Source organism: Sesamum indicum, linkage group LG7 (assembly GCF_026168435.1).
Source record: "Sesamum indicum cultivar Baizhima isolate 11 linkage group LG7, ASM2616843v1, whole genome shotgun sequence".
NCBI lineage: Eukaryota > Viridiplantae > Streptophyta > Magnoliopsida > Lamiales > Pedaliaceae > Sesamum > Sesamum indicum.
In genome coordinates this window covers 5,624,029-5,649,672 of record NC_142663.1, presented here as the reverse complement: position 1 = coordinate 5,649,672, position 25,644 = coordinate 5,624,029, and the positions used below count along the sequence as shown (strand labels likewise).

The 25,644-nt window shown below is 35.6% G+C and overlaps 2 protein-coding genes across 5 annotated transcripts; both read left to right on the top strand.

Moving 5' to 3' along the window:
- The first annotated feature begins 331 nt into the window (after positions 1 to 331).
- On the top strand, positions 332 to 7,536 carry LOC105166010 (Regulator of chromosome condensation (RCC1) family protein). 4 transcript variants are annotated; one of them, XM_088882769.1, is made up of 17 exons: positions 332 to 1,017; positions 1,216 to 1,277; positions 1,368 to 1,435; positions 1,836 to 1,957; positions 2,402 to 2,507; positions 2,649 to 2,700; positions 3,302 to 3,419; positions 3,538 to 3,568; positions 3,708 to 3,731; positions 3,821 to 3,945; positions 4,797 to 4,878; positions 5,494 to 5,616; positions 5,765 to 5,818; positions 5,894 to 5,963; positions 6,164 to 6,197; positions 6,434 to 6,791; positions 7,245 to 7,536. In XM_088882769.1, the coding sequence occupies exons 1-16, from the start codon at positions 831 to 833 to the stop codon at positions 6,784 to 6,786; spliced, it is 1,611 nt and encodes a 536-aa protein (XP_088738895.1). In that variant the 5' UTR covers positions 332 to 830; the 3' UTR covers positions 6,787 to 6,791; positions 7,245 to 7,536. The 4 variants fall into 4 exon arrangements, with proteins under 4 accessions (XP_088738895.1, XP_011083499.1, XP_011083498.1 ...); XM_011085197.3 differs by lacking the exon at positions 7,245 to 7,536 and adding an exon at positions 6,874 to 7,041; XM_011085196.3 differs by lacking the exon at positions 7,245 to 7,536 and having other exon boundaries at positions 333 to 1,017; positions 6,434 to 7,041.
- Positions 7,537 to 14,302: 6,766 nt separating this feature from the next.
- Positions 14,303 to 22,872, top strand: IQD32 (IQ-domain 32). Its single transcript, XM_011085199.3, has 6 exons — positions 14,303 to 14,708; positions 18,007 to 18,339; positions 18,424 to 18,654; positions 18,902 to 18,982; positions 19,094 to 20,738; positions 22,526 to 22,872. The coding sequence occupies exons 1-6, from the start codon at positions 14,625 to 14,627 to the stop codon at positions 22,543 to 22,545; spliced, it is 2,394 nt and encodes a 797-aa protein (XP_011083501.1). The 5' UTR covers positions 14,303 to 14,624; the 3' UTR covers positions 22,546 to 22,872.
- The last annotated feature ends 2,772 nt before the right edge of the window (positions 22,873 to 25,644 follow it).

Sequence of the window (25,644 nt, the reverse complement as noted above, 5' to 3'; positions counted from 1 at the left end):
ACAATCATTCCTTCCGAAACAATACTTTGATGATCTTCTATAATTGTTAATAAAAGATCAAAATTGATTGAATTGATAAGTAGGACAAAATAAATATAGGAATTCAGACATTTTGATAAATGAGAAGGTGAGAACTTGAAAAATGAAAAGTTATAAAATCACTCATATATCTTAAAAAATGATTGTATTATAGAATTCCAACAATTTTCAATCCAAACCTGAAAGAGGAAAGAAATTGAAACAGAAAAACAAGCCTCCCTTGATGGTAAAAGGAAGAACCCTAATAAAAGGAGTGAATTTTGCCCCAAATATCCAGAGGACAAAGTTCGCGGGAAGTGGGAACCCTTAAACCCTACAGGGCCTACACACAAACAAATGGCAAATCCAAATCTATCCGAAAACGACTACAGAAGCTTTTTGTGCCCTATTTCTAACAATATTTCAGTTTATTTCTCTCTCGAAGCATGCTAATAACTATACATATATATATATCTTACCCATAAAGTCATTGTTCACCAATTCTAGGATACACCCAAATACACAATCCCTTATCCACTTTTCTTTACCCCCTTTTTGCATTAAATTAAATTGTAAACCGCATTACTAAGTGGTGGGTGGCAGTAGGGTTTTCAATTCAAATGACCCTTTTCAGCTCTCCAATCTAGGGCTTGTTTTTGGCCTCCATCTTGAAACCTTTAGCTCTTCCGCTGATTACCCTTCATTTCTTCCACGTGTTCTGCCTTCCGCCGAGCGGTTTCTTGGATCTCTGGTGGTGGTGGTGGTTTTTGTTTTTTTTTAATTTTTGGGTGGTTGAGTTGGGTTGGCGGGAGATGGAGCCGGTGGACGAGGAGAAGAAAGTGGAGGAGGAGGTGAAGGGTGGGGAGTTGCTTTTCTGCGGCACAACTGCGTGGGATGCAATGGGCCGACGGAGGACCACGCTGGAGGAAAATTTGGTTTCTCCCACGAGGCTGCGCCCGCTTATGGGAGTGGATATTCGCTTTGTTGCCTCTGGTTGCGGTAAATGAGACGAAAAACTGTTGGTTTATTTTCGGGTTTGGTGTTTTTGTTTTCTGCTTTTTATTGCTGTGGTATGTGAAGTTGGAACTTAGTGAGGTCAGGTTTCCTATACTTGTTTTCTTACTTTTAAGGTTTAGTTGCTTTTGATAAATTTGAATGGGTGTGGAAATTTTATGTTGGTGATTTTGTGAAATGTAGTGTCTTGTCACTGTGTGGCGTTGGACGTTGAAGGACGCTGTTATACATGGGGCCGCAATGAGGTATGTTGTGTTCTTTTAGCTGGGATTTTGACTAGCTGACAGTTTGTGCTTCATTTTTATGCATTTGTTTTGTGTTTGTAATGTGTGCAGAAGGGTCAGCTTGGTCACGGGGATAAAGTTCAGCGAGATAGGCCAACAATTGTTTCAGAATTGTCCAAGTTCGTTACCTCTCATCCTGTTATCTTGTTGTTGAAATGAAAATTGATAGGCTTCTAAGTTCTTAGCTTTTGGCGAAATTCCAATGAGGAGAATGTTTGTCTTCTTTTCTTTTTTGTTTTTGAATTATGGAAAACCATGTCTATAATCATGGCCATTATTTTCATCGCCCTCCGTCTTTAGATGCCATGTAGAGTATGTGATTTAGCATGCATTTTAATGTAAGGGGAGAGGTCCATCAGGTGGTGTGTATTTCTAACTATAATTGAATTATGGTCACCCTGGGGAACTGAGGATTCTGTCGCATTTATGCAATTCCCACTAGAACGAGTGCACAAATTTATTCTTGACTACATGTGATGCTCACCATCGTTGGGTTAACTAGCATATGCTTAATTTCAGGTATAAAGTTGTTAGAGCAGGGGCTGGGAGGAGTCATTCTGTGGTAGTGACTGAAGATGGCCTCTCTCTTGCATTTGGTTGGAATAAGCATGGGCAGCTTGGTTCAGGTTCTGTAAAAAATGGTGAGTTCTCTCTCTGAGATTATTCGAAGTTTTCAATTTCAATACTTAATTGCAAGCATTATAGCACCTGATGCAGTTAACTTGTATCAGCATGTCATAGACTGATATGCAAGAAATCTGATTCTGTTATCCTGCATGCATGCGTGCTCTGGATAATGGGTCTTATAGTTTGCTGTTATTAAATAGTTACTGGATCTCTGGTAATTTTGTTGATTAAGAAATTGTTTTCTTTCTAAAACCCTTTGCACTACTGTTTGACAATTCATTGAGTAGCGATTCCTTGCAGTTGGACTGGCTGCATCATTGACCTTTTTCTTTTTCCTTTTTTATCAGTATAGGCCCGTCATGTTTAGAGTGTGAATATACTCAGTAATATTGTTTGTGCATGCAATTGTGGTATTAATATTTGATTGACAGCCTTGCCTTTTGCCCTTTTTGTTGCAGAAGTTGAATTATCTCCAGTTCGTTGTCTAGTTTCTGAAGTCAAAACTGCAGTTTGTGGTGGTGATTTCACCGTGTGGTTGACTTCTATTGAAGGATCTTCTATATTGTATGGTTTTCTGGACTTTGTTGCATATTTTACTTTTGGAAATTTTTAATTAGTGTGGTTATACGTTTTGTTCAGTTCCATCTATTGAAACATTGCTGATTTTATTTTACTTTTTGTTTCAATTTATTTCACATTTCCTAGAACTGCTGGTCTTCCACAGTATGGTCAGCTTGGGCATGGTTCCAACAATGAGGTAGGCTCAAAAGAGTTAAGTTTCTTTATCTATAGTTAATTTGGTTGTTTTTTATTGTTTATTTCACTTATCTCTTGGTTGCTGGAAGTGCCTTCTCCTAAAGATTTGTTAAGAAATTGTTGGTACATGTATTGTACCAAAGTTAACATTTGTGTCTTAGAAAGTAAAATTTCTGGGTGTTATGGTCAATTTTCTGAGTTGGCTTTTCTTGTTTATTTCTGCCACATATGATAAACTTGAGCTTGTAAGTGTGAAGGGAGGTGCTTAACCGAAGACTCTAATGTATGTAAAAAATATGTAATCTTCATATCTGTTGTTTCTTTTGGATAGAGTGGATTACAAATTTAATTATGATCATCCTTTTGGTACTTTTGTGTTCAAATTGTAGCGGTATACATCTTGAAGTTCTACATTCATCATGGAAATAGCTCTGCAGATGAAATTATCTCTGTTTTATGATATATGACATGCCTTGACATAGAAAAATTCCACATTGCTAATTTGCTAGCTTCAGTTAACTTAGGTTTCTTTTTACCCAAGATTGTCATTTGTTTTGTTCTTTTTCATTGGAGTAATAACTAGATTTTCTTTTGATTGGCAGTATAATACCAAAGACAGCTCTGTGAAGCTTGCTTATGAAGCTCAACCTCGCCCTAGGGCTATAGCCTCCCTTTCCGAGAAGACTATAGTAAAAGTTGCTTGTGGAACTAATCATACAGGTTTTTTACAGAACTAATCGAGTTCTGCTTGACGATTCTGATCTTATCCACTAATTATGTTATTGTGTGTTCTGTGAGATAGTTAATTTGTAAGTCCTGTTTGTTTGTTTGATCTCAGTGGCGGTTGATAAGAATGGACATGTTTACACGTAAGTTGCATTCTGTCTGAGTGAAACTTGTGTCTGTTCATTCAGTAATTCCTTGAAAAAGAGTATACCTGATGATCCTTTAATTCAGAACACCTGACTTATTATGTATTTCTTTGTATTTATTTTTCACAATGATTAGGTGGGGCTTTGGTGGTTATGGAAGGTATGCTATTAGTTTCACTCAGTGGTTATGTTCTTGCTTTTTAGCTTTTTTGATGGTCATGGACTTGATTGTTTGGCTGCTGGTGACAGGCTTGGACATAGGGAACAGAAGGATGAATGGACTCCACGGTGTGTTGATGTTTTCACAAGGCATAACGTACTGCCACCTGATGCAGTCGTTTCAGCAGGTTCTGCTAATTCGGCATGTACAGCCGGTAGGACTTGCTACCTTCCAGCATTAGCTTCCTCTGGGATGAATTCTCTTTCTTTATGTTGGATTCTTTTACACTCCTCATTTGGCATTGGTTGCTACCAAATGTTTTTGTAATTTCTATCATGATACAATTGTGTTATGATCCTAATTGCAAGATATGGTAAATGGTTCCTAGATTGGTATGGTACTAATATAGGTTTAATATGGCTTTGTCCTTCCTCTCCTACTTGAACAGCTTTTAGTCATACTAATTGGTACCAGAGCTCTATTTTGCCCCTCCAAGTTGCAATTCTGGTGCTGGCGATGCTGGTATTCACTATTTGAGTGTTCCCTGGGGCTAAGTTAAGCTAGCAGAAGCCAGCCCTCTAGTGTCATGGGTATGGAGCATGGGGAACTGTTGTGATCCTGATTCTAAGATATAAGACTTCATCCCATGTTATTGTATGTTACTTTGAGTTTATATGACCTTGAGAGTTCCCTATAGTACTAATATGGGATCTAGTTCTCATTCCTTACCATTAAGATGATAAGGATTTGATAATTAGTCAGCCTTAGTTTGTTTCCTTGGATCTAACATATTTTCTGCGCCATTTCTCATTATCAGGGTAGACTAGCTAAGAAATACTTCATCACTCTTTGATTAATATGCCTTCACATTTAGTGAGTGATCAGTCTGATTCTAGTTGCACTGGTGCTGGGAATGCAAAATTTTGCTAAACCTTGATGTTCAGTTGAATCTCTCACCCCAAAGATTCTTGCTACGAAGTTCTGAGAAGGTTACTAGACTGGATGGGACATATCACGGGGCCTTGAGACCAAAATCTTTCATTGACTTGACTCTTGTCTTCGCAGGTGGTGGACAGCTTTACATGTGGGGCAAGATTAAGAACAGTGGGGATGATTGGATGTACCCTAAGCCTTTGATGGATTTGAGGTGTTGCTTCTTCCCATCCTTGAATAGTGTTCGGTTTTGTTGTTTGCATGTTTTCACTGATTAAATATAACCAGTTATTGTAAGAACATAAATACAGTGTTTATTTCTATTAGTCTATATGTGCAAAATATAAAATAAACTTTTTTTAAAAAGTGAATGATGAAATGAACCAATTTGGTGTCAGATGTGGAGATCCATTCTAATTATCTCTAGTGATACCAGCATTTTTAACCTTCTCAAAGCTCTGCTCAAAATATGAGAGAAATGGCTTGGAAGAAGGATGAACACACCCCTATCTTTTTACCACACGAACCCCTTCATGCGTTACGTTCTCTGGCTTTAGCTTGGTTTTTTCACATGCCCCTCGAGCCACAAAATAGAAAGAAAGGAAAACTCTATTCGCAACCCAACCCAAAGGCCTCGTTTGCCTTTGACCAGCATTCTTGTAACAATGATGCATAAAGTCAATCAAATTTAGGTGTCCTTTATTCTGTCTTTATGAAAGCATAGAGTCTGTTCACTTTCATATTGCTAATATTGTGTAGGATTTTCTTTTTGTCAAAACATGGAGTGTATTTTTTAGTTTATCATCTGATGAGCTGGCATCTTCTACAGTGGCTGGCATCTACGCTGCATGGATTCAGGCAATATGCACCACTTTGTCGGTGCTGATTCTTCATGCATAAGCTGGGGCCATGCACAATCTGGGGAACTGGGATATGGACCTAATGGACAAAAGTATTTGGTGGTTTTGATATGTTTAGTTTGCATGCCGCATGCACATGCACATGCACATGCACGTTATGCTCCAGAAATACATGCATTTATCTAGAAATATGTAACCATTATATTTCTTAGCCTTGCTTTTGCTCCTGCCTCTTTTCAGATCTTCTGCAATCCCCAAAAAGGTGGACATCCTAGAGGGAATGCATGTAATCAGGTTGGTAATATTTTTAGAATATAGACTTACTGTCATTTCTTATAGAGAACTTATTTTGGCTGCAATTCATTGTAGTGTTGCCTGTGGATTTGCCCATTCCTTGGTGGTAGTTGATAGAACAAATATTGCTGATCAACTTGAACAGGTACAGTTTTCTGTAATGAACTTTTCGTGTTTGGCTTAATGAACATGTAATTAAATGCTTAAGTGCTTAACTTTTGTTTGTTTCCTGGCTCTACAATTCCTTCTGATTTTTTCTTGCCCGAGTGTCTTTATTAGTCACATCTAATCTAAGTTAATAAAAGTTCCAGAGGGTATCTGATGTTTTCATGTTTTTCTTGACAGCTTGAAGTACACGACGGTAAAGCTGCCAATGAAGGTATAATAAAGTAGACATGTTCAAAAACCATTTGAAATCTTCACAATGTCAACATTTTGAGTCTCATTTTATAAGTATTCACAGAAATTTGTTGCCTGGTTGAGATATTTTAACTTTTGAGAGTGCACTTGCACAGTTTTGAGTGTATCTTTTACCCAGTAAAAGTACTAGTTTACTGTCTGACTTGGTTTAACAAATGCTGGGTATATAGCACATGATTCTGAATTTCCATGCAGCAGTGGTTGAAGTACCTGATAGTGGACCCGCGGTGGCTGAAAAAACTCCAAAAAAGAGTTCTGTCAAAAAATCTCAAAATTCGAAAAAGAGGAAGAATGTAGAAAGTTCTTCAGAGGATGAGGAAGATAGTGAGTATGACACTGATGATAGTGACGAAATGCTTAATGGTCAGGCTGAACATGGAAGAGGCGCGAAGTCCTCAGGTAAAGGAAGAGGCAAAAATACAGGCAAATCTGCTTCAGGGAGAAAGAGCAATGGTCGTGGGAGGGGACGACCCCCATCACAGACAAAAAGCTCACAGAGTGCTGAAGGAAAAGGATCGGGTAGGAGGGGGAGGCCAAAAAAGTCATGAACATGGTTCGTTTTTATTATAATTTCTTTTTATTGATTAAGTGTGCTATGACTCTTTACATTTCCATTTCCTTTTCCAATTTTTCAGGATGCATTTAAATTTTGAACCCCCTCTGAGTCAAATGTTATCCTGAATTGACGTTATTAACCTTGTATGTCAGAGAAGGGCTGATATTTGACAAGTTCCTGAGTATTTGACTATTCTTTGGCAAAAAATGTTGGAAAAGAAGAAAAAGAGAAAGAAAATCTCTTTCTATCTTGCTTTGTTTGGTAGTTCTCTTTTTAACATTGCGACCCTAAGCCTGTTTCAGACCGCTAGATGTGTGATTCTTTATATTTAGATCTCTTAGTCTGCAATTCTAGAAATCATTTGTTGGATTGGATATGGTTGTTTTTGGGTATTTTTCAGACAGGCTGATTCTGAGCCACCATGACCACTCTCATGTGGGCTTCACACAGATCAATGATGATGATGCGGTTGGCCAGCCAAGAGTATCATCCTCGGCAGGCCAACACTAAATTGTGCATTTTCATATGATGACATTGACATTTTGCTCAATCCTTTTTCCTTGTGCACTTGCCTTTTCTGCATCTGGTTGCCCTATGACTTTCAATTTTTTCCCCAGATTGTAAAAAACCAAGTTAACTTTCATTGAGTTGACGAGCAGATTCTTTTCTTTCTAGGTCACTAAGTTTGACAATGTAATCAATACTTGTAGCAGCAGTTTCCCCTTTCTTTTTGTTTGAGAAACTTTTGCCCTTACGTAATGCTGTTCAAAACCATCAATTCAGCCGACAATGGCCCATCTTTTCTAGTGCATACAATTGTGTCCTCCCATTCTGTTTTAAGGTAGAGAATCTTGTCTTTTCATGTACTTCCACGTATAGTACTTGAACATTCATTTCTGATGGTGATCTCTTCATCGCACGTTGAAATTGGTTGGATTTTCTGTGTACATGTTTCTTAAGGTCCTACTTTCTTTAATTTTGGCTTGTTAAGTAAAAAATTATGTGCTACAACAGCAGGCATCTACCTCTGAGTCTCAACAATGCCTGTGCATGTGAGCACATGGTACAACAATGGAGACATTGACTACCCTCACATGCATTGACCAAATAATCACCTGCAACTATTAAAATTCCCCTCTTGATCAAATGATCAAGTGCCTTTATAGTTTTGTACGTCAGTGATTTTAATCACTACCGTTGTATGATAAGTTAGAAATCAAAAATACCATGCATCATAGATCAGTGATCCAGGGGCTTGGATTCTGCAGTCTTCAACTCCATTCATTGGTTTCATCTACAGAAAACTTGTCGAGAGATTCAATGGATTCTTGATGAGGTTTTGAGAGGGGCTTCTTGTCACAAATCTATCATAGATTTGCTGTATCTCAACGTACATAACTTCATAAACGATCAATCCCATTAGGTGCTAGGAGAAATTGAGACAGAGATGCTTTTGGACCACTAGATTCTTAATATGTCGAAGTGGGGGATATTGGAGCTCTATGATTATGTATAATACCATGTTTATTGCTATCTTGACGTGTAAAGTTCTTATCCCTTGTTCTTTTCCAGCCATTCCTTTCTTCATGCCATGCCCTCAACCTTGTTCCATTGTCGTAAAGAATACACACACAGACACACACACAACAGGCACGTGTATGTGTGTGCGTGCGCGCACGCATATACTCAATGATATATAAGCATGCTGGTATAAGGGCTAACAATTTCAGAGATGTCATCATCCAAATTTGGGCTCAGCACTTGACATTATTTTGCAGTGGGGAAGAGTGAAATGAACGTTGCATTTTCACTTGTATTTGCTGTAATGATTGGAGCTTTTCTCCATGTGACTGAGGCGCCCACCATTTCTTAAAAGTGTCTGATTTGAGATAATAACTTGCAGCTGTACCTAAAACTATATTCCCGGTTCATTACTTCTACCTACAAGTAATTACTAGACTTTGACATTTGCCCTTCAATACCAGCCTTGAGACTGAGTGCCTTAACAGTAATCACCAGACTTCGAACAAGGGATTATGGCCGAAGCAACGGCCTAAACGTCGCAGAATAATCCAGTCATTTTCACCACGACTTTGATTTCTCAGCAGATTTGATGTCGGGTTTGTTCTAAACGTAGCATGACGATTCCTTTCTCTTTAAAGATTCTTGTTTTGAAACTTTGAGGTAACTACATTAGATGTACCAAATTAATTTGTTTGAAGTAGTCTTTTGCTTTTGAATGTTCTTTCCCACTTTAAGTTAAAATTGTTATAATTTGGCATGGCCAAGAGAACAAAACTTTAGGGGTAATAAAGGGAGTAAAGAGGGTAGCAAAAGTAGGTCATCTATGACAACTCTTTGAAGCAAAAGAAGACAGAGGCTATGACAACTCATAGAATCTCACACCACCACACTTAAACAAATAATAAGTTGTGGAAACCTTATCATTATATGTTGATTATGAGCAAATGTATATGTTTCTTGGCATATTAAGCCATCAACTACACACTTACTCCCACCAAATGCATCTCTCTTTTGCTTTCTTGAACCATAAATTCATACATATTACCCATTTTGATGGGTTGTTGAATGTGTACATGATAATATGCTCTCATGCATAATGATATTGTGAATTGAAAATCCCGATACAGTTCATCGATGTGGTAGTTTAAGTGAAACGAACTGTGTTTTTTAATAGAGGATATTGTTGGATTGAATCAACTTAGCTCGAATTTCCCTATTGCTCCACTTTACATTTGTTTGGGGGCGTTTGTCCGTTTTAACTTTTGGACATTTGTACGAAACTCTTATGATTGTATTTAAAGAGAATTGTTATATTGATCATTCTTTCACTTTCTCTCTCAAAAATAAGTATTAGGATAATATGACAGTTTGTATCTTTCATCAATAGTTATCCGACCAACGGCATTCGATATTAATTGATCGACAGTTTTAATACTAATTCATTATTCTTGGTTTTCTAATTTGTCTTTTCTTAATGGGGGCATAGTCTATTTTTTGTTTCTTATCACTAATCGATGAGATTAGTGTAGAGTATTAATCAAGCAAAGATATTGTTCCAATGGGTGTAGGTCAAAATGGTAGACCAACAAACCTGATCAAATCAACATAATCTTCAATTTCTGATCTCTAATCCTATTTTTCCAATTTCTCTCTCTCTCTCTCTCAGTTGGGTCCAATAGCACTCTCAGCAGCTGCTCTGAAATTGTCACATGGGCCCACAGGGTAAGATAATTATCATCACATCACCACCCCCAAATCGACAACGGTGCATAGAACCTGCAGCAGCAGAGCAGCTCTGACATCGCGTGCGCGCCACAGACCAACAGACACTCCTCACCTTCTTCGCTTCCTATAATTATCGGAAAACACCATACAATGATGTAGCCCATGTGCACTCACAACGTGTCGCCTCCCGATGTCCGACACGTGCCGAGTACCGACAAAGTAGCTGTCAACCCCGTTCCTTAGACTCCGTCCAACGCCGTTCTTCCGTAACTAAAAACACCGTTACCGTTGATGCAATTAATCTTGCTAATAATTCAATCATTAATTCTTTAAATTACCTGTCCTCACATGATCAATATGCTGTGGGGCCCGTTGGTACGGACAAAAAATTCTTATTCAGATCAGAATTAATTGGATCGAACCAACAACGTGATAAATGTAATTATATGTATTATATATTTTCTCACTTTTCTCATGTATTATGATTAACTCAAATTTAATCGGAACGAATCCTAGTTTTTATATAATTTTCGTGAATTACAATGGACTCTTCTTGGATTTATCATAATTACAAATTATTTTTTATTATTTAAAAAATTATAAATACCTCCTTAAAATTAATGATCGTGTAACAAAAATCCTTATAATGAATTGACACGAGAATGTATTTCTCATGACAATCAATTTTAGGGTATTTGTAATTTTTTAAATAACAATAAAATATTTATAATTATGACAAATTTTAGAAGAACTCATACTTTCAAAACTTTTTCGTAAATTCTTATGTGGCAAAATAATTTCAATTATTTAAAGAATAAAATTGCAATTAATGACATTAATTGAAGGGAATAATTGAAGAACGTCAAACAATAATTATTCTACTATTCCTGATAAATATGGTCCCAGCTAGCTTAATTAATAAGATCGCAACGTACGTAAAGTTGTAATTGTCGTATTAGGAATAACATTGAAAATTATTTCATTTCATTATAAATGTATGTATTTATACTTATGAGTTATTTTTCATTGTAATTAAAGTTTCTTTTTTGAATCCCGAAAAAAAATAAAATAAATACTTGTGACATGTTCATATTGTGAATTGATCAATCTCGTGAATGAACTAACTTCACAATCTATTATACATATTTTAAAATTACATTATATATATGGGCAAAAAATAAATAACTAAAGTAAGATGAACATGTCCATCACATGTGACTATTTAAATACTTGAATTATTTTTGTTAATCATTGTTCTTCTTCACAAATAATTAATCCAACTTGCTTAATTGTTTTCTATGTTTACCACAAATAATTTTTTTTTTTTCAATTTTAAGTTTTATTTTCTAATACGTCAAACCTTTAATACAGCTGAAGCTAATTTTATTTAAAATTTATTTTTATCTGAAAAATAAAAGTTATTGCAAAGACGAGATGGAGTCGATGTATAATAAAAGGATTGATTCCGTTATTTATTTATACATGAATTTTCATATTTAATGCATAATTACAATGATTAGTTCCTTTATTACATTATTTAATGAAAAAGAAAAGGAAAAAAAACAAGGACTTGATGAAGAAGCTGGTCCCAACTTTTGTTGAAGTATTAAGACTGATGCATCATTAACAATTTCGAAATCATGAGTTTTAGTTTAATTGAATATGTGGGTGTTTGTTTTATTTTATGTGGACCTTTGTAATTTATTTACAGTCGTATTGATATATTAATTATATTGATATTGTTTACTATTCTTAGTTTGTTGGTGTATTGGTTGAATCGATATAATGTTAAAGAAAAAAAAAATTACAGAAGTATTTTTTTCTTCTCAAACTGATAATAATAATTGGCAATTGATTAAATGAGAAGTGATCATTATTTACAGATAAGGGACATAAAGGGGATTATTACAGCTAATCGTCACCTATTAGTCAATCTATAACATCATTATCTATGAAATTCAAGTTAACATTTTTAGATAATGATAATTTAAGTTAACAGCATTGCATAATGATAACAAATTAACAATGATGTCAAGTGTGATGATTCCTTAGTTGAACTTGTGTAGTTGACCCCCCTCCCCCCCATCCCACCCCAACCTCACCCCCAACCCAAATTACACCATATTTAAATTTGGGGAAAACAGAATTAATTTTTTGTGATATTATAAATGAGCAAATTGTCTTTTTATAGAAAAAAAATTAGCAGTTTATTTATCTGTATTTTTTTAAAAATACAACAATTTATCTCTCTATGTGGTAAATTGCTGTTATTTTTTATATGAGTAATTTGTTTTTTTACAATTCACTTGAAGGTGAATTCCATTAAACCTTTTAAATTTGATCCGGAATTGAATACGGCCCTGCCCTAGCGACCGCTCCTTACCTTTAGTTCTTTTCTTTACCCAAATGAGGGGGCTATCATTGATTCCGACCAGAAAGAGGAGGCTTTCCCGTGGGCTGGAAAGTAGCATCTTTGGCTTGGCTATTCCCCACTACTATGGGGGAGACGGCATTAGCGGTCAAAGCATTGATTCTAAGCCAGTCCAGTCTATTAGCAACTTGCTGGGTGGAATGAGTCAAGCTAGTGGAGCTACCTGCGGCACCCTCTTGTTCTAATCTTCTCGCGGATAGCAGCGGGAGGGAGTGAAGAACTAGCGCGTAAGCCGTTGCGGTATAGGGCCAACGACAGGACACGGGATAGAGGCTAGCTTAGACCAGACTGGTTATGGAATAGGGGGGCTAGCTTAGACCGGGATGGATAGGGTAAAATTCAACCCTGTCGGAGTGCAGTTCCCCATCGGATAATGAGGCCTTCTTAGTTAGAGCTAATAGAGCCGATATTCAGTAATCAGGAGTTCAGTTCTCTACCGGACAATAGGACACGAGTGACCTAATCTTGATATAACACAATCAAGAGACGAATATTGTTCACATAAATAAGCAAAAGCCCGTCAAAGTGGATTGAATTTTTACTTCGTATCATATTGCATATTCTATTTCATCAACATATGTACGTCACGTGTACAAATATGACATAATTTATTTTATTTAAAAAAATATCTTATGCATATGTTATGTATTGTTAAACTGAATAGAAGATGTAATGTGATCTAAAATAGGAAACTCGTTCCTAATTCAACGAGCACATAATAAATAATATTTGTTAAAAGCACATTGGAAGGAGTTTGAATATGTGAACGAATCTCACCAAACTACGTGAGTAAGTTTAAAACCACTCGATCACCATTTTTATAACATAGACACGTAATTGTAAAATACAAAAAATTCGTGAGTACTTCTATAAGTAATGAATTTTGATAAATTTTGTTGGTTAATTAACAAGGGTCCAATTAAAAGTATAATATTTATATTTTTGATAAATTTAAAAAATAATCAAATGACTTAATAGGACCCAAACCTATTAAACTAAAATTATTAGATGTATTGTTTATTGTTCACAAGATGAAGAGGGTATTTGGCCATCTACAATATCTTATAAGATATTATATTTTATTTTAAGATAAGTTTTTTTTAAGTGTTTAGGTAAAAATATTATTACGAAACTTGTACAATATTAATAATAAAAATTTGTACTTACTATGATGAAAATCAAAGAAACTAGTTAAGATTTTGATTATAAGTTAAAAACTCCTTAAAGTTCATTCTTTAAAAGTTTTGTACAATACTTGTCAATATCCTTATGAATGAGATCAAAATACTATACATAGATGGAACTGATTCTCTAAATAAGAATTATTGAACAACGAATATTCGGTTTAGATATTTACGATCAGAAGCACTAAATTCTCTTTCGTCCCCAATGGAGAATGAATGATGGAATGGCAACATGACGTTTAATATTGAATTGCAATACGATCCATTTTGGGAACGTGTCAACCAATTTCTCGACTATATAATGTACTTTATCTATCGAGTGTCAGACAATCATTATATCAGATATTTCTGATTTTCACTCGATTCCCATTAAAAATATATACTTTGGAGCGATGTAAAGACAAAAAATTAATAAAACAGGTTCCTCGTTCATATAAAATTTTAAATAGCTTATGAGTTCACCCAACATCCCCAAGTAAAACAAATATGAAAGTAAGATACTATAAATATAAAAAAAAAAAAAAGAAAAGAAAAGAGAGAGAGATGCTTTTAAAATTTAAAAATAAAAAAGAAGAAAGAAGAAATCCAGGTCAGCGTCTCAACGGATATAATGTGGAAGCATCCAAAAGAAGCTTTGAAGAGGAAACGGAACAGCGGAATCCAAAGCCACGAGTGAACTAGATTTGAGGAGAGATGTTGAGGTCCGCTTTCCCAAACTGCCCCTTTTATCTGGTTCAATTTCCAACAACACACTCTTATTATTACTATTATTATTATTATGGATGTACTTAGCTAGCAAAGCATATGCTGTGTTGTTGTTGTTGTTCTCCTCCATGCTATAGGACAGGGTGGTAGCCTAGACTGAGGAAAAGGGTAAAAAAGAGTATTTTTAGAGAGAGAAACAGTGTGTTTGTGAGTGAGTGAGTGAGGAGTTTGCACGGATTTCTAGACAGAGAAGGAGAAGGTATGGGCAAACCAACTGCATCGTGCTTCAAGATCATCGCCTGTGGCAGCGATTCCGTCGACCACGACGATCTCCAAACTTCGGAAGTATATATCTATAATCTGTTTGTTTGCTTTTTATCTGCTATTCATTTTATTTTTCTTTTTTTTTGGAGATTGGATTTTGCTCGTGTGAAGTTGTGGTTCGAGTTCGAGCTTGTTTATGGAGTCTGAATTTTCTCTTTTTGGAATGTAGGTTTTCGTATTGTTGAATGCATCTGGTTCTGTGGATTATGCTTTGAATTGATTGGATTTGATTTGTTTTTTTTTCTTGGTGAAAATGTTTTGGTATTTTTTTTTATTTTGAACTGTTTGATGCTCAAGTCTGTTACAGGATCAGTGAAAGTGGAGTTATTTGTGTATTGTGAACTGAACTGCAACTTTTTTTTATTCTTCTTTCTTGACTACGTCACTTAAATTTGTTGTGTTTGTCTTCAGGATTAAGTGGAGATTTGTGATGCTGTAGTTGGCAATGCTGGTGTTCAACTAGATCTGTTTGTAATTTTGGTGTTGAAATTAATAGGTGAAATAGAATTCATGATTGTTAAGTGGAATATTGACGAGGTTTCATCTTATCTTTGTTGGTGAATCCTCATAAGTTTGAAGTATCTAGAGATCTGATTTGTTCTTCTCTGAATTGCCTTGCCCTGTTGCAGTCAATGTATAGACCAGGTTCCAGTGAATGCCATTGTATAAGATAATGCAGTTGGAATGAGGACCACTGGCGCATAAGTATGGCATCATTATGATGTGGTTGTTAATGAATATTCTTTTGTTATTGATGGTATGATCACATAATGCAATCGTTTTCGACATGAAATTTTGGCGTAAAGGAAAGCTATTCAGATTGTTTAACTATTTGCCACCTTTTTCATTATATAAACTTTATCATTCATACAAGGTAAGGATTTATTCTTTTTTGTGCTGCCGCTTCATCTAGTTTTTTGTTTCTCTTTTTATGAGCTCAGGCTGTTTCCACTGGAAATTTACACTGGCTTTCCTCATTTTCTGTTTTTTAGTGTGTCTCAGCATATAATGCTTTTAGGGCTGAAGTGAAATTAGTATTGTTCATTAGCGCTGTTGGAGAGACACTCTCATCAGGATTCTGGATATTGATCTTCAAAATTCTTGTTTTGTTTCCACAACATCAAGCTGATTTTCTTCTGCTTCTTGTGCATTTAATTGTTGAGTGGTCACTCAATCAGGACAAGACAGCTGTCTTAAAAATGACACTATAGTTTTGGATATTCTATATTTCTGTACTGTACCAGAATCAATTTGGCATTTAGCGTACAGCTTGTGAATAAGAGGAAAGTAAAAGAAATCTAAACCTTGTTTAAGAAAATATCTTATAGTTTTGGGTTTTCTTGAATCCAGAAGTAATTGATATTTGAAGAAAAAAGTATAAAAAACCTAGCACATATATAGTTACAAGATGTTCTCATGCAGAAGCCAAAAAAAGGACTTATTCAATTTATATTACTTAAGAATTATTGCAAAATGCTTGCTACTCAGATTTATAATTTAAATTGAAATCGTGACTTGAGAGTGCTAGGATTTTGCTTTATTTATATATTCCCAAGCTTACAAGTCATGGAGATGCTTTTCAGGCATCTCATCATCTAAGAGTAGTAAACCTTTGTATAGTATGCTTCATGCATACTGGTTGATGTGTGCAAAAGGGCAACCCTCTATGCCCCCCATATTACTTTGATATATATTCCTGTTGCGTGATTCTATAAAAACTATCAAGACTTATCTTACAAATTTCTACCTAACCGTCACAATTAGAGACAAGATGGTGCTTCACTGCAGCAATGTAGCAATCCTCACATACTCTCATGAAGCTGATGTTTATTAAATGCTGGCTTAAACTGCTTTCATTTTTTCTCTCTTCCTCTTAAATGTCCTTCTCGTGTCTGTAAGTATGAAAATGCATAGGCTTAGGATGCTATTGCAAGGTGAAAGACTTCTTCTTGTCTGTAAGTTATGAAAATGCATAGGCTTAGGTTTATTTTCTTCTTTCGTTCTCATTGTTTATGTTGTTGGTATATGGTACAAAGTTAACACTTGATTCTATATAAGCGTATTTGCAACTTTTTCGGGTAACCAGTAAAAGTTAGTACTAAACAACATGAATAAGAATATAAACCACCTATATTGTGTATATCTTATGCTTTAAGTAAAGTATGCTCTAAAATAAAATTTGTTTCCATAGATACATCTACCTTTGCATTCTGATTGAGTCACTTAAGTGACAGATAGCGACTGCAATCTCATGTCAGAAGGCTCACTAAGCTGATCCATATTTCTAGAAGTCAACTTGGACGACTGTAATTTGACCTGTTTATAGGTTCCTTACTTTTGGCTCCCAGGAATCTATTAATGCAAATTATTTCCTGACAATAATTGGGTTGGAGAAAATATCGATGCAACTAGAAAAGACTCTTACTGCATTGTCCCAGTTATAAATAACTCATTTGCAACATAACTAACGCATTTTCATTCATTTGATAGCATAACGTCACTGTATAGTGGTCTTTCTTATTTGCACGTCAGTCTACTTCATCATAATAAATATGCCACGTGCATACTGCTCTTTTTTTTGTACTTGTCATAAATTGCTGATGTTGTAGCCTTGGTTTAGTTGATGCTGATTTTCATGATATTCACTTGCCTTGTACACCATCTTAGATTGTGAAGTTGCCGCCTAGTTGTGTAGCTAATTTTACTGACAAAACGAGATACACATTAAACTTCCTTTAATTGATGTAGTAAGTCCTGACATAATCTCGCAAGCTGCATTTTGTCGTTTTCCACTTATAGTTTCTCTGCGTGATATTTTCCCTGCGACCGCCAACACCAGCTGATTGTTTATCCCAATAATTTTCTCATACTGTTGTGATGTCACATACCAAATAAGTGTAGTAAAAGGCTTGGCGCAGTCTGAGACCAACATACTTTCAGAGGTCAGGACATTCTGGTTCCATTTAAATCAACTTTTAATTACAAAGACAGGCATTTGTTATGCAATATGAGCACAATTTTACAACTATGCAAAAAGTTTACTATTTCTTGTGGAAAACATTGCCTGCCAAGCTATCCATCTGAAACGGGATCTAGTTGCTAAGATGCCAGCATCTAGTGATGCTTTCAGCTATCTAACTTCAGTTTGTTCATGCATTTGTAGTGATGGCCACTCTTTTATACATGCATCTGATTGAGTATATGTGATCTTGTGAAGCTTTGACTGATCTCTAGATACCGTGATTGAGGTCTCAAAAGCTTACAGTTCAGAGAAATCTCTGTTTCTATCCTTCTTAATGTTATTTGAACTTATTTGCAGAGCAAGGGCTCTAGTGATCGGCGTGGATGGAGTTTCCGGAAGAGGTCTGCGAGACATCGAGTATTGAGTAACAGTGTCATTTCAGAAGCACCTTCATCTGCAAACAAGGAAAACCCAGATTCTACTGCTGTTGACTTCCATGTGCAGCCTGACTTGACTGCTCCAGAGAAGACCCCGGCAGTTCAGTTGGTTGAAGAGAAGACCGAGTTGTCTACCCAACTGAGCTCAAAGTTGTCAGATACCATACCTGACAAAGAGGATGACTGTGGAGCATATGCAACTGTTGATGAGTCCAGTGTTATCATAATTCAGGCGGCCATTAGGGGGTTGTTGGTATGCCTTGATACCATGATTTAGTTTTTATGTTATAAGTTAATCAGCCATAGTTATCCATCATTCTTTTCTATATGTCTCCAGGCTCAGCGGGTGTTATTGAGGCAGAAGAACGTGATCAAATTACAAGCTGCTGTACGTGGACATTTGGTTCGAAGCTATGCTGTTGGAACTCTGCGGTGTGTCCAAGCCATTGTCAAAATGCAAGCTCTTGTTCGAGCACGCCGTGCCCGTCTGCTTGGGGAAGGGTCAGGCGATCTTGTGAAGCAGAGTGAGACCATTGGAAAGGATAATAATGATTTGATAACCCCCTTGGTAACAACATTTAACTTAATTAGCTCATCATTTTCCATTATTCCCTGTTCCCCTTCACATTAAATTATTAGACTTCTTCCAGTGCCATCTTTCATATCTGGGATTTGAATACCTTTTCTTCTCAAAGTGGCTGCCTTATCATTGCATATACTCTGGAACAGGGACCAAATTGTTTGAAGTTGTCTTCCTCGGCAGTTCTTTTTATATAATTTGTGATTCTAATGTCAGACAATCTCTCTGTTCTCAGAGTAAGAAAGAAGCCAAGACAAATGGCACATACGCTTACATTTCCATCGAAAAGCTACTTGGCAATGCTTTTGCTCGTCAGGTAAAATGGATGTGGCTGATGTTCTGATTTAAAGTTCGGTTTTACTTTCATTCCATAGAACAGGTAAAAGTTCATTCAGCCCTTGACATGTTTACTGAATTTTAATGCAAGCTCATGGAATCAACACCGAGGAGCAAACCTATCAATATCAAGTGTGACCCCTTAAGATCCGACTCAGCCTGGAAATGGCTTGAAAGATGGATGTCAGTTTCATCTGTAAGCAATGAAGAGCCACAAGGCTCTGGATCAGCTATTGAGCAGCATAATGAAAATATTGGACATTCTGATGCCAAAGAGGAGATTTTAGCTCCATCTGATTGTTATACTGAGTCAACAGACTTCAAATTTGGTGTGGGTGAGTCAGCCGAAGCATCCCAGGATGATGACAGTTTGATCAATCATGACGCAAACAACTTAGACCTTGATTCATGCAAATCCATATCACCTTCATCCAGTCATTCTAAGCTGCACAACATCGATCAATCAAATGAAAAATTAGATGAAACAGAATCTGTTCTAGTTGAGATCGAAGATACAGATTTGATTGAGAAGGTGGAAGTGGAATCTCTTTCCGAAAAGGAGGAAACAGGAAGTGAACGAGATTTACCTGATATGAAAAAGAATTCCACCGAACAACCTGATACTGAGGCAAAAAAGTTCTCAAGAAAGGCAAGTAATCCTGCTTTCATTGCTGCACAATCAAAATTTGAAGAACTGAGTTCAGCTGGCGCTCCTGCAAAATTAAGCATTTCATCCAGTCATGATCCTGGAGTTGAATCTAGTTTGGAAAACGTTTCATCTTCTAATGATCAACCATTGAGGTCTATAGATATCGGATTAGCTGACAATGCCATTTCCAATGCTTCAGCAATTCAGATTGGTGGTTCTGAATGTGGGACGGAACTTTCCATTTCTTCTACCCTCGATTCACCAGATAGGTCAGAGGCTGGGGTCAATGACATTGAACAGGAAACAAAAGTTCCAGATGAGACTGACCATCATAGAAGTGGAGACAATTTAGAAGTTGAAGCTGATGGGAAGTCCATCACACTGGAAACTGATCCATCATATACTACCACCAATGAGTTGGAGAGAAATGAAAGTATTGCCTCCGCTGCTGCTGAATCTCTTTCTACCATTGCTGCAGACCCACATCAGCTAGAGAACAAGCCAGAAACAGATCCAAGGGACCTGCAGTTGGAGTTGGAATCTGAAGCAAGCCACATGGTAAACAAGTCATCACCTGAAGCCTCTCCTAGAAGCCATATAACTGTCCCTGAATCTCAAGCAACACCTTCTAGCCAAGCGTCTGTCAAACCCAAGAAAAACAAAGGTGCTAAAAGTGACACCAATCGCAAGAATAGGCCTTCATCAGTTGATAAAAAAACCCTTTCGAGTCGTAATCAAGATTCTGCCTCAAGAAGTAGCTTGGAGCAGTTACAGGAGCACAAAAGTGGAAAGAGGAGGAACTCCTTTGGTTCAGCAAAACCTGATCAGAGGGAGCAGGAACCAAGAGATAGCAGTAGCAGTAATTCTCTACCAAGTTACATGCAAGCGACTGAATCTGCTAGAGCCAAAGCTATTGCAAATGGCTCTCCTAGATCTAGTCCAGATGTGCATGAAAAGGATGTCTATTTAAAAAAGAGACATTCCCTACCTGGTACAAATGAAAGGCAAGGATCCCCTCGTATTCAGCGCTCTCTGTCTCAGGCACAGCCAAATGCAGCAAAGGGAAATGGAACCCATTCTCCTCAAGGTATTATCAAAATTTCCTCATTCATTTTTTTTTCCTCTATCAAAGGTTCATATGAATTGATTTTAACACCAGTTGCTCTCATGCTTGAATCTATTTTTATGCTAAATTGCCATGGCTCTAATTAGGGCTGTCAAGGCCCTACACAGGCCCATAGAATTAGGAAAATACCCATACCCCCAGTGAATATTATTAGACCGAGGTCTGGGTCCAAATCCATTAAAAAGTTATAGATTGGATTTGGGTTGGGTCTCTACCCATCAATACCCATAGGGGCTAGGGCTTGGGCCATATATACCCAATTTGAATGTAATAAAAATACTTCTAGTAATTTCTCTCAATTCAATCGGATTATTATCGATTAATCAATCTATATTCAAGTGAACAAATTTCAAGAACTTAAGGCGTCCTAAAATGACTTATTCTGTAATTTTTAATCATGTACATTTTTTAATCAATAATTAATAGAATAATTTGCTATATAAATATATTAATGATGCTAGGTATGTTTTTCAACATGATGATAAGCAATAATGTTTGTTTGAAATGACAAATTGAGGCTTAAAATTTTGTAATTTTAAATTCGATTTCTGATAATACATTGACTTAATATTTTCATATTAGAATATCTTTTAAATGATATAACAAATTGTATGTTCCTTAAAAAATTTCTATTGACAAGAGTTATTTGTAATTTGGGTCTCAATAATCATAAATTTATTGATAATTATTGGTAAAAGGATACGATACTAAGTACTAACCCAATATTTTATTTATTTATTTTTTCTTTTTCCTTAAGTTAATTAGTAATCCAAAATGAAATTGAAGATGAAATTGGCTGCGCATATATCAGCTGATGATTTGGATTTTCGGTCTATCAGCCTTTAAATTGAAAATAAAAAATTAATAAATTTAATGTATATATCGAATTATAATAAATTATTGCTAGCTTGAAATCACAGCTTTCTTTTTTGATAATAGTTTATTTCGATACCCAATATGAGTAGTTCGTCTATTGGCGAATTAGGTCTAAGTAATTTTTGTTAGAATATGTATCTCAGATAGTTTAGTGTTTTGCTTTAATTTAGAATTTTTTTAGTCTTTTTTAAAAGAGACATGGGTCCGGTTCTTACCCTATCCATAACTCAGTGTCTATACAATAACTTTGGGGGTCTAGAGACCCATTGAACGGGTTGGGTAGGATCTGGTATAAGCTAATATAACGGTTCTCTTTTAGGTATAAGCTAATATATTGGATCTCTTTTGGGTATGGCCCTGAGTAAGGGAAGACCCTACCGATTGACAACCCTAGATCTAATGATAAATTTGAAGTGATTACGGAGCCAACAACTTAGAGCTAGACGTTATATAATGTATGTGTGACCTACCCTGATGGAATTGTGGAACTGTCAAATAAATTTCACTTAAGATCATAGTAATTTGTGCGTTCTCTTTTTCCATTTAAGCTAGCAGTATTGATGCATGATAAGACACTAAAAATCATCAGCAAGGTGTCTGATCTGCAGTTTTATGACATTTGAATCATGGGTGCTACTTCCCATATGATGAGGCCCCACTCAACAAACAGAAACAGGGTTCCTGATGCATGCAAAGGAGAGATTGGGGGTATATTATGTATGTGGATTTCTAGATGTTGAAGTATCTCGGTTCATTCTCTTAATGTGTGCGGTTTATGATGCGTTGGAAGTTGCTTATTCATGAAAGATGTATATCATCGAGTTAATTGTATTAATTTTTTGACATTCTGTCTGTATTGATATTTGTTTCAGAACGGAAGTGGCGGCGGTAAACACAAATCTTGCGGCTCACAGCTAAATGATATTTGACTGTCCTAAATTCTGCGTTTCGGCTGCTTTCAGAAGTATGTTGCTTTGTTTGGATGCGGAAACTGAAGAAGCTATCGGTATGGTATTATTTCTGCTGGAGAGATGTAGAGACATTGAGATTGCATGTAAATTACCATCATATTATTATTATTATTATTTCTTCTTACTTTTTCCCCTTTTTCTTCTTCTTTCAATCTATCTGAATGAACTTGTTTCTGTTGAAAAGAGTTTGATTGTATGTCAACTTGTATTTGGCTGCCAATGTTATTTGATTTTGGATGTGTGTCTCATTCTGGCTCAAGATTCCAAGAGGTGTTGGTTTCTGGGTTTCTGCGTTGAGGAGATCTTTTTGACGCTCATTTAGCATGTATTAGATTTTGCATCAATCTTATGGAGATTGCTTTGTACACAATCTAAAAACGATCTTTGATAGTAATTAAGGTAATTTTACCAAATATTAATTCATGATAATTTTGACGTTTTTAATAATTTGAAAAAATCTCATTACTTGGAAACCTTATCTATTTTAAACAAATTCAATAATATTTTGTCCAAACGAAACTCTATGTAATATTCAATCTTCAATACTAGATTCTACCTTCAAAATTAGAGTACTTAACTGATTTGTATTTATCTTGCACAAATTCATATTTGATAACTTAACTTAAAGTCATAAGGCTATGATAATAATTTCAATGTATAAATTTGATAATTTGCTAACGATGGAGAACTAAAGGGGGGTATTTGAAGATTCATATATTATAAGGTGGGCGTTTGATACTACTATGATGATATACGTCACGAGAAAACAAGAATGTATCTGCAACATCTATACGGTGAGAATTTAGTTCGAGAATTAAAATTCGGAATTCAATGTTCATTTATGAATTCAAAACCCTCTCATCTATGACTGTCCCAATTTTATCATAATTTGAATTTATATGTGATATTTATATATTAGGTTCATATTATTACATTATTGGGCGATTAAAATAATTAGGAGTGCTAATGTATATATTAAACAAAATTAAATTTATGTATAATTTTTTTAAAAAAATGGTGGGGCCAGTATGAACAAAATTAATTTATGCAAGATTTTAAAAATGATACAAAAGTTGGGAGGCTAATATATATAATTTGTAATTTTATGGATATTTAAAAAAAAAAATTACAAAACTTGTTTGTTGCTGTCCCCGTTTGCACCTTATCCATTCATAGTGAGATTTTCATGAACTTGGCGTTAAGCGTCCAACCTCAACAACAAACACAAAATATGGCGGGTTGCCCCATTTCCATTTGGTCTAAAAGTAGGTTAGGGAAAGATGATATTTTATTTACTGCAGATCAACAGAGACTACAAAAAGAGAGGTTGACTCCACGCCTAGCTTAGCTTCAACATACAAAATATGGGTCAGACTCGGTAAGCCAAACATCTTTGATAAAGAAAAAGAAAAGATCTGCATGGGCATCTTGTTTGCACTTTGCAGCAGCTTCATCAACCAAATTATTTTCAATCAATAATTTTTTTTTTATTACGATTGATGATGGATAAGTAGCAATAATAAAGTACCCCCAAGCCCAAGGGTGTAATAAACAATTTTTAATAATGTGATTCACCATGAACACAAACATTCTAACACACACTCATAATTAATTACCTAATTTGACATATAATTGTTGAAATAGTGTTAAAAACTCTTAAACATGTGATATTTTTATGCTTTGGGCTTGCAAGGATTCGATCAGATGTTAATAGAGAAATTGAGTCCACAGAGAGAAAATGGTAGACAAATGTTGGGAAAAAGAAAACTATTACAAATATACAGTATTGTTAGACGTGCCCATACTTAGTGCAACGGAAAAAAACAACAAATATGGAGGGTGGATGAATTTCCTGGAAGCAATGGTTGATTCTTGCTTTCATTTCAATCCTTATTTAGATTAGAAATGTCTCTTTCTTTAGGATATTAATTAGGAATAATAATTTTATTAGGAACCTTCCTTTTCTTTTAGAAAGGAAAGTAGTATCCTGGTTAATTAGGAAATAAAATTGGTATAAATATGTGATGTAATTCAAGATATCACATCTCATCTTTTAATCTCCGCGTTTTTATAAAAGTCTCCCTTATCTTTTTTATGCATTTTTTCATTAGCAGACTTAACTAATTTATTCATTTTTTATTAAATATACGATGAATGTTTGACTCTCATATGTTGTGATATCTAATTTGTGCTTTTTATTTTTATCCATTTGAGTATTTATGTCGTTCTCTATGCTCTTATTGCAAATAAACTGATATTTGAATGAAGGCCAGTTGTTCATTGTAAAAAATATTTATTTAACCAATTGAACTTTTAAATTTGTAATTATTTATTTAGTCTAATAACTAGTGGCAACACAAAATAGTTCATTATGTCGTAATAGTCAATTATGTTATGGGGAAAGCACAATTTCACTTAAATAAATTCTTTAGGAATTTGTTGGTTAAGAATTTGGGTTTTTTTTAAATCTTAATATTGTTGGTAAATTAAATCTTGAGAACATGCCTAGGATTGACATGTGCCACTTCATGTACTACTTCAACAAATCGTTGGACTTAATCTCTTAACGACTTGTCCTCTTTCTGTGAAATCGTTACAAGGTATGAGGCATTTTTGTGTATTTTCGTATATGGAGAAATGATCTCCAAAATATTGAGTCAATTGCTCGAGACTAGAGATAGTTTCAACAAGTAGCTAGTTAAACCATGTCAAGGCAAGCTTCAAGAATATGGTAGGAAAGATTTGGCGGTGGGCAGCGTAACTCTTATCGTACCAATATGTCTTAGCATAATAATTATCCAAGTGTTCTTGTGGGCACTGATTCCATTATATTCTAATAGGTTTGATACTTCCAGCCTACTAGGAGTGTTTTGACCGAGATGCCAAGCGAGAAAGGGCTGCGTTTTGGTGGAGCTATTGCTAATGGCAGGTAGCCGCCTCCCTCTCCCCTGGATGGAGGGAAATATTGTGGTGTCAGAGTTAATACCTCATTCTAATTACTTTTGACAATTAAATAACAA

Coding starts and splice junctions, on each gene's coding strand:
- IQD32 (XM_011085199.3), top strand. CDS start 14,625: ATGGGCAAACCAACTGCATCGTGCTTCAAGATCATCGCCTGTGGCAGC. Junction 18,340..18,423: donor CGGCCATTAGGGGGTTGTTG/GTATGCCTTGAT, acceptor ATATGTCTCCAG/GCTCAGCGGGTGTTATTGAG. Junction 18,655..18,901: donor ATGATTTGATAACCCCCTTG/GTAACAACATTT, acceptor CTCTGTTCTCAG/AGTAAGAAAGAAGCCAAGAC.
- LOC105166010 (XM_088882769.1), top strand. CDS start 831: ATGGAGCCGGTGGACGAGGAGAAGAAAGTGGAGGAGGAGGTGAAGGGT. Junction 1,018..1,215: donor CTTTGTTGCCTCTGGTTGCG/GTAAATGAGACG, acceptor TGTGAAATGTAG/TGTCTTGTCACTGTGTGGCG. Junction 1,278..1,367: donor ATACATGGGGCCGCAATGAG/GTATGTTGTGTT, acceptor TAATGTGTGCAG/AAGGGTCAGCTTGGTCACGG.